The sequence below is a fragment of the Sinocyclocheilus anshuiensis genome, unplaced genomic scaffold, assembly GCF_001515605.1.
Source record: "Sinocyclocheilus anshuiensis isolate Anshui unplaced genomic scaffold, SAMN03320099.WGS_v1.1 scaffold384, whole genome shotgun sequence".
Taxonomy (NCBI): domain Eukaryota; kingdom Metazoa; phylum Chordata; class Actinopteri; order Cypriniformes; family Cyprinidae; genus Sinocyclocheilus; species Sinocyclocheilus anshuiensis.
The window spans coordinates 266,825-280,124 of NW_015558571.1; the positions used below are offsets into that span (position 1 = coordinate 266,825).

Below are 13,300 nucleotides of genomic sequence, written 5' to 3' on the forward strand. Positions count from 1 at the left end.
CTATTTTTTTGGAGAATAGAGGTTGTGGGGGGGGGGCACTTTTTTCTTTGCTCCTATCCACCTTATTTTTAACGTAAGCCATTTTCACCTTGAATGCGCAAGGATTTCGGTGTAAGCTGTTTCCATTTATTTTAGCTGTACAAAATATTGCAGTTTAATAGTGTTTTTTATTTTATTTTATTATTATTAATCATTATTCGTTTAGTTATAGTGGCTATAAAGACACGGCCCTTCATTTGTTCTATTAAATATATATTTTAAAGCATATAATACATTTAGCCATTTGTATAAACATGATATAGGATGACTAGGTAAACATTCAGTACTGTGGTAGGCCTATATCCATTTAACTCATGAAACAAATCTCATTATGATTTGCGGAGGTGGCAGTAATCTCTACAATAGTCTCTGCGTCGTGCGTCCTGCAAGAGATTTTTATTTTTCGGATCATACTATGCTGAAAACCATTCCTTATGAGTATTAATTAGGACGTGCTGAGGTTAACGCTAAATTAATATTCATGAGTTAAGCGCTCACTTACAAACGTTTGCCTTTTAGCCAATCGGATAGTATTACGGGCGAATGTACGTTACGTAATTAATATTCATGAGCGAAGGCTTACCATAGTAGGATTTGTTAATTTGTTTCCGGGAAATCTCGACCGAAGCGTAATGACGTATATAGCGTTTTGGAGCACGTGAGCAGCATGCCAACCAATGGGATGTGGCGTTTAATATGGGGCCGAGACTCTTAAATCGGCCGTTACAGTCCTTATCATAAGAAGGCGCAGGTGAGTTTTGATCTTGTAAATAGATTTGTGCAAAGATTTAACGCGTCCGCGAGCGTCATGCTGCTTATAAACCATGCGTTTGATTTGTATTTGCTTGAGGGATAAATTTGGTCAGTCACTACAGGCAGATAAGCCTTGAACGCACTTGCTGCATGACATGAACTGTTTTGTTTCTTCAGGTCGTGTTCTTATATTACAATCATTTTAAGGCGAAATTAGATCCATTATATGTATCTCTTATTTCCAGGCTATTCATAAAACCATACCGTATATTTAGGATTTAAATAGTGTCGTATGTTTCCCTGGTTCAGGTTTAGACGACTTCTATGTTATGGTATGTTCGCTCAGTGGACAAATGTATAAATATCACTCTACTGAATATATATATATATATTTTTTTTTTTCTTGTCTTCACTGCAAAGATAAGGCAGCCATGCAGCCTATGAATATGTATATGGTTCCCAATCAAGGAATACCAGGCTTTCCACCGGGATTAGAATACCTTACACAGGTAAGTTAAAGTGTAATTTGATATGGCTATATTAATAATACACGGCTGTGTAATTAATATTATAATATAGGCTAATGCAATTTCATCCGAATTTCAACATTTGTGAGATTCAGTCAGTCGAAGCAGTTTTGGTTAACTGATCTGATTTGTGTCTCTGAAAAATAGTGATCTCTGACATTATATGAGGTTGAATAACGGTTTTTGTGTCTGTTAGTGAGACATTTGTGGATACAACGTTTTTAGATTTGTGGAGAGAAAAAATATACTTTTCATATTTTGAAGTAAAATTATGAAATTAGACCCTTGGGGTAAGATTAAATGTTATAATTAATAGGGTTCTTATTCAGCATTTCCATGAATTAGATATCCATTTCAGTCATATTCACTTTTCATTAAAACCTAAAGGCTAATTAATTGAAATAATTCAGTTTGCATTCATAGTGATGCTATTATGACATTTTAAATAAAAATACGGGCAATTAAATATGTGACTATTTATATGTCTGTATATAAGTCATATAATAAATGTACCTTTCAGATGAATCTCTTTTTACTGGGATTCTGCTTTGTCTGTCATTAGTTATTCAACTGAATTGTCAAAATACAATTTTAAATAGAATATTTGATTTAGTATCTTACATTAGTGGGTAAGATGGCATCTTTGAATAATTGAACGTTTTGTTCTAAAACAAATGAATTGGCACGTCTCTATTGATTTCCTATAATAACACACACACGCACGTATATATACATATCTGATTATATGGTTGTTTTACGAAAACATCAGTTTTTTGTTTTTTTTTGTGTGTGTGTTTTTTTTTCTCAACTATCTTTAGGTGGATCAACTTCTTATCAAACAGAAAGTTGAGCTTATTGAAGGTATGTACAACAGTTTCTTACGATTTCTCATTAGACCTATTTTTGCTAGTGCTAAATATGCAGTAAGTGATTGAAAATTCCTCTGTATGGTTTCATGCAGCTTTGGCAGGCTTTGAGAGCAATAATAAATATGAGATCCGTAACTCCATGGGTCAGAACGTGTTTTACGCGGTGGAGGAGAACGACTGTCTCACCCGTCAGTGCTGCGGCCCGCTGCGATCCTTCACCATCCGCATCCTCGATAACTTCGGACAGGAAATCATCACAGTCAGCCGTCCTCTGAAATGCATGTCCTGCTTCTTCCCATGTTGTCTGCAAGAGGTGATCTGCCTGGAAGGCAAAAATGACTGAAAAATGATGAAATTTAGATCTGAGAATTGCATCATTTGCTTGCAGATGCCACTCACTTTGATATAGACCAGAGAGAAAATATTAGAACGTTTATGATTAATGGAGCAATTTTGTTCATTCCTTCGTTTCACCCTCTCCTCTCTCTTTATTTTTCCTGTCTCAGCTGGAGATCCAGGCTCCTCCTGGAAACACCGTGGGATATGTTCTACAGCAGTGGCACCCTTTCCTCCCCAAGTTTACCATAGAGAATGAGCACCGAGAGCCGGTTCTCAAGCTCCAGGGGCCGTTCTGTGGCTGGAGCTGCCTGCCAGACGTGGACTTTGAGGTATAACAACTCAAGCGCCTTCTGATCAAACGGTAACAGACAACAACAATTGCTAACTCTCACTGAAAATGAATGACTTAGCTGCTGTATCACATAGCCCTTAATTCACTTGAAAGCTTTGTTTAGGCTGGTAAACTGAGACAAAAACAAAACTAATCATACTTCACATAGAGAACAAAAAGCCTAATTTTATAGCCTATTTTTAGCATTATTTTCAATTAGGCACATGGTGCCCTCAAATTCTTTTTACTGTAAACTGAAAAAATAGTAATATTTTGCAATGCATTTATGCATCATTATATTATATGTTGTGTCCTCAATTTATGCAGGTTTTTATGGAAGTCTTTTATCTCACAATTCAGACTTTTTTTCTCACAATTCTGTTTTTTTTCTCCCATAAACTCCTAAACTCAGTATTGCAAGATATAAACTCACAATAATAATAATAATAAAAAAAAACTTCACTCACCTTTTTATCGCAATTCTTTAATAATTAGAATAAAAGCGTTAATATTGCGCAGTTTTGCCTTTTTTTTCTTAGAATTTAGTTTATGTATCGCAATTCTGATGTTTTTCTCTGAATTCTGCATTTGCATCTCACAATTATTTATTTTTTTTTTTCCCTTTGATTAAAAATCAAAAAAGGTAATTGAGGCTTTTTATCCCATAATTCAGATTTTTTATTTTATTTCACAATTTAAAAAAAGAAAAAAAAAACTCTCACAATTCAGTTTTTTTTCTGCCTCAGAATTAAAAATAAAAAAGGTATTTGGGATTTTTTTATCTCACAATTCTGATTTTTTTCTTGCAATAAAAAAAGAGATGAGATATAAACTCAGAATTGCAAGAAAGAAGTCTGAATTGTGAGATAAAAAGATTATTTTATTTTTGCGATACAGTCATAATTGGTATGGGGGAATGTGCTTAATTGTCAGGAAAATAATATAAATATTACATAGATTAATAATACTAATAACAGTTGGTTATACGATTTATCCATAGACAACTGTTATTCTTTGTGTTGTACTACTAAAGCATCTTTATGGAGAATATGTCAGTATTTAAATATGTGATTAATAATTCAGCTCTGTTAAAACAATAGCATTTGACTGGAGAACTTCAGATTTTAACTTTTTCTGTCTTTCTGTTTATGTCTACTGGCTATTCTGCTCTTTCTATAAATGCCCACTAGGGGGAGCTGTTGTTCAGCAGATGCAATATTTCAAGTAAATAAGCATGGATTTGCATCGACATATTTGTATCCCACAATTTAAATATTTTGAAATGTTATTTATTATTTATCATGTGCCCTTGAAGATTCTGACCATGGATGAAGTCAGTATTGGAAAGATCAGCAAACAGTGGACAGGACTTCTCCGGGAGGTATTCACAGATTCAGACAACTTTGGGATCCAGTTCCCCATGGATCTTGATGTGAGAATGAAAGCAGTGATGATCGGAGCCTGCTTTCTCATTGTGAGTATGAGCGAACAGAGAATGTGCTTTGATAGTGTGGCTTATGAATTACATTTTTTTTTTTTCTTCATTTTTTCAGGACTTCATGTTTTTTGAGACGAATAACTAGTTGCTATGCAGGCGGTGTTTTAACGTACGGCTCTGTGGAAACGGGTGAAAAGAGAATATGTTTACCCTCGCACATCATACATCTGTGAAATCCAGTGGAATGCATGTGAACATCAAGCCACCAGTGTAGAAGAACGGTGATTTTAGAGATTGTGAAGTAGCTTGAGGTGTGTGATATAGCTGTTTGTACCTATTAATATTGTTTTATTTAAATTTCTATTCTTTTTTTCTTATCTATCCATAACAGATTAACATATATGGCATTAAAAGGAATAGCTCACCCCAAAATAATTAAATAATAAATCTGCCACTATTTACTCCAAGCGCATATTACGTTCTTTCCTTAAAGGGATAGTTCACCCAAAAATGAAAATTCTGTCATTAATTACTCGTCCTCGTGTTGTTCCAAACCCGTAAGACCTTCGTTCATCTTCAGAACACAATTTAAGATATATTTGATGTAATATGAGGGCTCTCTGACCCTCCCATAGACAGCAAGGTAACTACCACGTTCAAGGTCCAGAAAAGTACCAAGTAGTCCGTGTGACATCAGTGGTTCAACTGTAAAGTTATGAAGCTACGAGAATACTTTTTTTGCGCACAAAGTGACGCAGTAGAGACGAAAATGTGGAATAAAGTCGCTATTTTTGTTTTCTTTGTGCAAAAAAAGTATTTACGTACTTGCGTACTTTACGTAAATACGTACTTTTCTGGACCTTGAACATGGTAGTTACCTTGCTGTCTATGCGAGGGTCAGAGAGCCCTCAGATTTCATCAAAAATATCTTAAATTGTGTTCCGAAGATGAACGAAGGTCTTACGGGTTTCAAACAACACGAGGGTTTGTAATTAATAACAGAATTTTCATTTTTGGGTGAACGAACCCTTTAATGGACTTCCATTTTCTAACATAAAAGGAGCAATTTAAAAGCATGTCCAGGCCACTGTTTTTTTTTTTGTTTTTTTTTTGACAGCAGTCAAGTCCCACAACCCCCCCTCCCCACATAAACACCATAAAATAAGCCATATGACAGAATTTAAATAGTGAACTCTTCCTGTAAGAGCTGTCACTACGACTATGCATATTAAATTTTGCATTAATACCTACACTGAATGACTAATATACACCTTTACAACACAGTTATATTTTATTGTGCAATTAGTATTTTCAACACTTTTCATTTTATTGATTAATTCCCCAAAATATATTTTGCATGCAAACAGATGTTGCAAACAGCTAAAAGTGATCCAAAAAGGTAAAAAAAAAAGTAGTAATTTGTAGTAATGTAGTAATTTGTTATTTATTGTGTGATTAACTTAGCTTATCTATTGTTTGTTTAAGTTGTAGTGTTAACAGTAAGCTTATAAATACATTTTTTGTAGTACTCAGTGTCTCCAGAAGATGGCAATGTTGATCTTTAAGTACACGCAACATTTTCAGTGTTTTGGGATATTAATTATTAAGTCACGATCATATATATTTTTTTTTATGACTCGGGTTTGCAATTTAAACATATCTGCTGTATGTGACGCTTCATGAATGCCTGTTATAGTTGATGTCTGACTAACACAGAATGTATTCCTAGCAGGGCACTGTTCTTTTTTTAATATTTTGGCAGATTCCTAATTTCAGCATTATATTTAAATAGTTATACTAAGTAGTACAAAACAATTTTATAAACTACACACGTTTGTCTAATCATTGTGTAGCGAATGTACTGTTGTTTGTGTCACTTTTAGTTATAATTCAACCTGTTTTGATTGAATTTGTCTTTAAAAGAAAAAAGAAAAGAAACAGAAACCACTACATTGTGTCTTGCACAAACCCTACCAAAATAGTATTTGTTGGGGAAAAAAAAAAAAAAAAAGTGGGATATTTTGTGGAAACTGAACTTTTCTCTTAAAGCTACAGTCAACAAGGTTGCAATAATGCCACCTAATGAGCTGTGACTTATGGATGCTAATGAAAGAGAACATGGCAGTACGTCATATAAAAATGTTTATAGGAATTAGAAGAAAATGTATTTATTACCATTTAGCAGAGAGTGTTCAGTCAAGCATGGCATCAACACAGCCCAGGCTTTGATCTGACCTCGGCTTGTGAAGAAATTAACATTTAAAAAAAATGGTATTAGCGTAATGGAAACACATGAGGCGCTAAAGTCTGATCTGGAATGCAATAAAGATAATTATTTAGCTGAGGATTCAGTTCTCCTGGGCTCTGATATTCAGTTCTCATCCTGCGTCCTGCAGCATAATGCCAAGCGCATCAAAGCAAACACTGCGCATATGCCATTCACTATGTCTTACTGCTTGTTTTTTAATAATAGAATTATATATTGTTGCAAACTAGAAAGTCTCTAACAGCATCCACTATTTCTGGAAACTATTAAAACGAACAGTTCAGCCCCAAAAGAAGCATCTATTATCATTTACTTTAACCTTTGTCCTTCATGGAACACAAACAGATTGAGCTGTTCTCAATGAAAGTAGATAAACACCATAAACACATCATAAAAGTGTTCAATTATTTTGCACTGAACATTTTGCTCAAAAGCTGGCTTTCACTGAATGGAGAAGAGCAGCTTAGATATTTTGCCGTAGATATCTCCTTTTTGTGTTCTACAGTAGAAAGGAAGTCATATGACGACAGAGTAAATGATGACAGAATTTCTATGGCACTGCAGACAGGTAGTTTTACTGTAGTGTTCTATTACAATGTTATCTGTACTGTTTGCATGTACCAAATGCTATTTTATAGTCCATTACACTTCCATGTATATTTAATCACCCATGTCTATTGGTCACTGGGAGTTTATATTCACTTGCAGCAACTGCTTCAGGGAGCAAAATAGATTTTAGACTTGATGGAATAATATTGTCTTTTTTGGGAAGATTTTTGGAGACTCAAATGTCGCAGTTGTAGCAGTCTTGTTATTAAAAGGAAGAATTTTTAAGTCAATCAGATAGACAAACTTGCTTTCATGGTTTCCTCAAAATAACAAGATTGAACAGAGCCAAGCAGCATGCAGACGTGAAGGTTTCCTCTCGGATGCTTCTGTGAAATATGGGTGAAGCTTGGTTTGTATGCACTATGATCAGTTACAAATTTTCTAAAGAAAAAAAAAAAATAAAGTCTTTAAAATGGATTATAATTGCTCAGGTAGCATTACAGGCCAGTGTTGCGATGCTTTACCACAAACCGCTACAAGTAACAAACAAATCGGATGACTGATTGAAACAACCCGCCGCCCTTCTAAAAGCCTGCATGCCTTTTTCCTGTAAACAGTATTTACTTCTGGCTAACGGAGTTTTCCAGAAAAATATACTAAAAAGACCAGTATGTAATCATGTGCAATGACCCAGATTTTATGATTTGAGCATTTGTCTTTATAATTGAGCGACAAACCCTATTAGACAGCCATGTGCTTTTTTAAATGGTAGACTCATGGACTCTTTCTCTGCATGATGCCAACATTTAGCGATTTTTGGACAAGGACTAATGTATACATACTCGTGAAGCTGTACTGGACTCTCCTCTGATGGGAGAATTGTCTAAATAAAGTGTTCATCACTGAACTTGTCAAACCTTAAGAGCGGGTTTGGGTTGAAGCAGCTAAATGTTTAGTTGCGATCGGCTTGTGGAGAATATCTTTGGCTTGTGTCTCTTTTCGTGTGTTATGATGAAAGAAAATGGTCCTTGGAAGTGTCATGTACTCTCATCTAAAACCTGGCGAAACATTTTCTGTTGCTTCTGGAACAGTTTTGGCTTAACCCTAACCACTATATCAAGCCCTAAATCAAAGTAAATTGGTTGATAAGAATGTTGTTTGGGTGTCTAAGAAAAGTCTTTGTCTTTAAAATCTGGTGGCGAGGAATGTTCTGTTAGGACCAAAAAGGATGTTGATCCAGGAAAATGTCCTACTAGCTGAATCTCGGTAAGCCACCCGAGATGATATATTTACATAAGTGACCATGATTGTAACTGTCAGGAGTCATTGTACTCAATTACAATTTCAAGGAAAAAGAGGTTACACTTTATTTTAAGGTGTCCTTGTTACAGTGTAATTATACATTTAAGTACTGAGTAATATTAATTAACTACTATATGGTTAGGAATAGGGGTTGGCTTAGGGTTACTTGCATGTAATTATGCATCATTTATTGTTATTTGTAACATGTGTAACAAGCACACCTTAAAATAAAGTGTTACCGAAAAAGATGATGTACAGTATACTCCCTACAACTTACTTTAGTAAATTTTTGACTCTTGATTTCGCAAATGAAAAAAGTTTAACTCTTTTAAATCCATACTTTAAATATAGATACTGTTGTACTTTCACGGAAGTATTATATTAGCAAGATACTTAGTTTATAATACCCATACTTTAACCTATAATTTCTCTCTACCTTTTATTCTGAATATAATAACAGTTCTGATACAGTGAATAAGCGACTCATACTTCAAAGATTAATAAAACCCATCCATTGCTATTGACATTTTGACTCTCTTTGCTAATACTTCACATTTATATTTTACATTTATTCATTTAGCAGACACTTCTATCCAGAGCAACTTAATATTGAGGAATACAACATGTGTTTCATCATAAAGAGGCAAATAAACACAGGAAGTGCTCGTAATATAAAGTTTCAGACATTGTTCAGATTAGTACAAGTACTAGACAGGGATCTTTTTTTTTTATGATGCAGTCAAATTTTGATGAAAGAGATGAGTTTTCAGCTGTCGCTTGAAAATTGTCAGGGATTCAGCATTCCGGATAGGGGTGGGAAGGTTATTCCACTAGACCGGAATGGTGAACGAAAATGTTCTGGAAAGTGATGTTGTGCTTCTCTGTGATGGTACCACGAGACGCCACTCACTTGTAGATCTCAGGTTCCTGGAGGGGATGTAGATTCATAGTAGTGAGTGGAAGTAGGAGGGTGCTGAGCCTGTGCTGTTCTATATGCAAGCATCAATGTCTTGAACTTTATGCAAGCCGCAACCAGTAGCCAGTGCAAGGAGATAAAGAGAGGTGTAACATGGGCTCTTTGGGGCTCGTTGAAGATCAGATGCGCTGCTGCATTCTGAATCATTTGTAGAGGTTTCATTGTGCATGATGGAAGTCCAGTCAGAAGTGCAGTAGAGCACTGCAGTAGTCCAGCCTAGAAATGGCAAGGGTCTGGACGAGAAGTTGTGCAGCATGCTCTGTTAGGAAGGGCCTGACCTTTCTGATGTTGTGCAATGCAAATCTGCAAGTTCGAGCAGTTTTTGCAATGTGGTCTGTGAAAGTCAGCTGGTCATCAAAGATTACACCAAGATTTCTGACTGAACTTGATGGGGTAATTGTTGATGAACCTAGCTGGATGGTGAAATCATGCTGTAGAGTCAGAGTGGCAGGGAAGACGAGAAAACAGACGTGAAACAACATGTAATCAAATTTTACACAAGAGTGGGAAATTTTACACAAGAGTGGGACATTCACATTACCTCAGATTGGATGTACTTTGATTTAACAGCAAGTCCATTTACATGCACTTTAAAGGGTTAGTTCACCCAAAAATGAAAATTAACCTGTGTTTTACTCACCCTCGAAGCATCCTAGGTGTATGTGACTTTCTTCTTTCATACGAATCCAATCGGAGTTATATAAAAAAATTGCCCTGGCCCCTCCAAGCCTCTCAATGGGGGTAAGCGGGTGTTTGTTGTCAACAGTTCAGAAGACGTGAAATAAAGTGCACGCATCCATAATAAAACGTCCCTCACACGGCTCCGGGGCATGAATAAAGGCCTCCTTTATATAAAAAACCCACTACAGCATATTGTTGGTGAAGTCATATGCATTTGTTTGTTGGTGAAGTCATATGCATTTCTATGATCTTATTCATAGACTTTCATAGGATCTGCTCACATCCCAATGAGGATTAGGTTTAGGAGTGGTGTTAGAGCTTCATGCTTACTTTTTTTTTATGAAAATCTGCCATTTTTTGTTCAAATACAATTGTACAACCTTTGAAATCACAGTTTCGTAAAATAGTTACATTTTCTCATGAGATTTGGTTGGTCAGAGCTTTTATATATTGTATATGTACTCCAATCCAAAACCTCCTGGATAAACTTTTTGGGTTGATTCTAGAACAACTTTTCTTAAAGAAATAAAATTTAAAAAAAACGGTCCCAACCCCTTCCCAAACCACTACCCTTAACATCAGTGAAATCCACCTTTTTCTTCAACGCGGAAGTAAGCCTATGGGCGAGACTTCCGCTTCATTAGCCGCTATAGGTAAATAACGAGAAGAATAACAACATGCAGTAAACGGTAAAACTGTTTGCACTACAAACCAGTGTGTTCATAATTAAGATAATACTTTCAAATAATATTGTAAGACACAAATTTTCAATATCAAGCAGCAAAACAAACCATTTAGTACAGCTAAAAATAGCTGGATGCGGATGAGACCGGAAGCCAGACCCATAGAATTTACAAATGGCCGCGCCCATTTTTACTGTAAGAAAAAGTTGGATAGGTTTATATGAATGTAGGTTATAGGCGTGCCGTTCCAAGACCAAAAAGGATGCTGATTCAGCAACATGTCTCTTTTGACAGAATCACAAGGCAATATATTTAAGCGACCAAGAACATCATAGTTAACATTAGGTTTATGATACAATGAATGATAGTATCATCCTTCAAATTAATGCAATGAATTCCACAATAGACATGACTAATAGATCTATATAGTACCATGCATTCATCCAGTATGTATACATATACATGACAATCAGGTTACTATGGGCCTCTTTGTTGTGGGCATGCTCTGACAGACAAGATCAATTTCAAAGGCCTTATCAATGCCTAGAAGTGTATTATTATGAAGTGAAATGTATTTGGTACAACACAGACCCTCCCTGGTTCAGGACATCGCTCCAAACTGGATGAAAGAGCCAGGAGGAAACTGGTCAGGGAGGCGACCAAGAGGCCTACAGCAACTCTGAAGCAGCTGCAGGAATTTATGACAGAGAGTGGTCATTGTGTGCATGTGACTACAATATCACACATTCTCCACAAATGTGGCTTGAGCCACTCCTTAAGAAAGGCAACATGCAGTCACGACTGAGCTTTGCCAAAACACACCTTGAAGATTCTGAGGCAGATGAGACTACAATTTAATTATTTGGCCTCAACACCAAACAATATGTCTGGCGGAAATCCAATGTTTGTTTGTTTTTCTGACATGTTGGTGTTATATCATTCACTTGGATGTTATAAGAGTAAATACAGCTGTATAAAACCAAATCTATCTATCTTCGTTTCAGGCTGCAAAGCAACAAAATGTAATTATTTTAAAGGGGGATGATTATTTTCTATTGCTACTGTATGTATGTGTTTTTGCCTTGCTTTGGCCATTCTCTGTAGATCTAAACCAGCAAAAATCTGGTTTATAGGAATGCTGTTCCAAGACCAACAAGGATGCTGATCCAGCAGCATGTCTCACTTGACAGTATCACATCCACCCAAGTGTGTCTGAGTCGGAGTTCATTCATAATTCCAGTCCAAGTAGCCCAACTCTAACAGTATCATCCTTCAAATTAAAACAACCTAACACACAATTGATCCTTCATTAAATGAATTCCACAGCTGGACTAACAGATAGTACCTTGGCTTCACCCAATATTTATACTTGTTAATCAGGCTACAGTTGGCCTCGCTGTTCTGAAAAGCATGTTCTGAAAGACAGATAGGCTTGCATATCCTTCAGACATTTGATTATGCATTGTGTCATGTCTATTTGGACAGAGAGATGAAACTATAGCTTGACTATACACAAAAACCCACTGCATCCCAGTTATAACCTCCTCAGTAATAGAGAGCATTCCCTGGAAGTCTCAAAGCTAAAACACTACCATGACCATTTGTAACCATTCGCAAAATGGTTACACTTTCTCATGGGATTGGCTTGGTCAGAATTTATATATCCATGTACTCTAATCCAAAACTTCCTGGAGAAAATGTTGTGTTGGTTCTAGAACAACCTTTATGCCAAAACACCAGTCCCAACACTATCCTTAAAATAAGTGGGAAATAGATTGATAAGAATGTTGTTACGTCTCTAATCATTGAAAACGTCTCAGGTTACTTATGTAGCCATGGTTCTCTGAGTAGGGAACGAGACACTGCGTCCTCTAGGGGTCGCTATGGGGAACGCCTCGTCGTGACCCATGGGACCAGGACCCCTATGTTTTTCGGGCTCAGACCTGGACCTTCGTGAAGGCCACTGAGCGCACCTTTGCCTCCCTGAACTTCTCGACCACCGCCTAAAAAGGAGGTACCAAAAAATACGTAAGGCGAAACCGGCGCAACGGGAAGAAAGCCCCTCTCTTTTTCCCGATATCTGCTAGGTTCACCCACGGATGTCCCTCCGTCACTACCATAGCCGCCATGGACCTGCCATTAGCAGAGGCGGCCTGATTAGTAGCACGGAGAGCGAGATCTGTGGTGCGGCGCACTCAGTTACCTCATCAGGAGAAAGGCCCTCACCTTTATCCAGGTCTTTCAGCAGGTCAACCTGATATGCTTGGAGCATCACCATCGTGTGCAATGAAGCGACAGCCCGACCTGCTGCTGCTGCGTATGCCCTGGACCCTGTTAAAGTAAGTATCCTAGGATACCTAGGTGGAGTGGCGCCCAAGGTAAACGGGGCTCTAACGAGCTCAAGAAAGGGCACGAAGCACTCACCGTATACATATGTGACAGAAACACACAGGTCCCGGAAAAACACTGCAAAGAAATATCACAGAAGGATTATACACACATAACCACCAGCACATTAAATACATATATATATACAGGTGCATCTCA

General features: G+C 36.8%; 1 protein-coding gene across 2 annotated transcripts; it reads left to right on the forward strand.

Annotated features, from left to right (window-relative positions):
- The first annotated feature begins 712 nt into the window (after positions 1–712).
- On the forward strand, positions 713–4,815 carry LOC107679633 (phospholipid scramblase 1-like). Of its 2 annotated transcripts, none has more exons than XM_016475246.1 (7): positions 713–790; positions 1,213–1,301; positions 2,138–2,180; positions 2,281–2,501; positions 2,695–2,856; positions 4,174–4,332; positions 4,412–4,815. In XM_016475246.1, exons 2-7 carry the CDS (start codon positions 1,224–1,226, stop codon positions 4,439–4,441), a joined length of 693 nt encoding a protein of 230 aa, XP_016330732.1. In that variant the 5' UTR covers positions 713–790; positions 1,213–1,223; the 3' UTR covers positions 4,442–4,815. The 2 variants fall into 2 exon arrangements, with proteins under 2 accessions (XP_016330732.1, XP_016330731.1); XM_016475245.1 differs by lacking the exon at positions 713–790 and adding an exon at positions 831–900.
- The last annotated feature ends 8,485 nt before the right edge of the window (positions 4,816–13,300 follow it).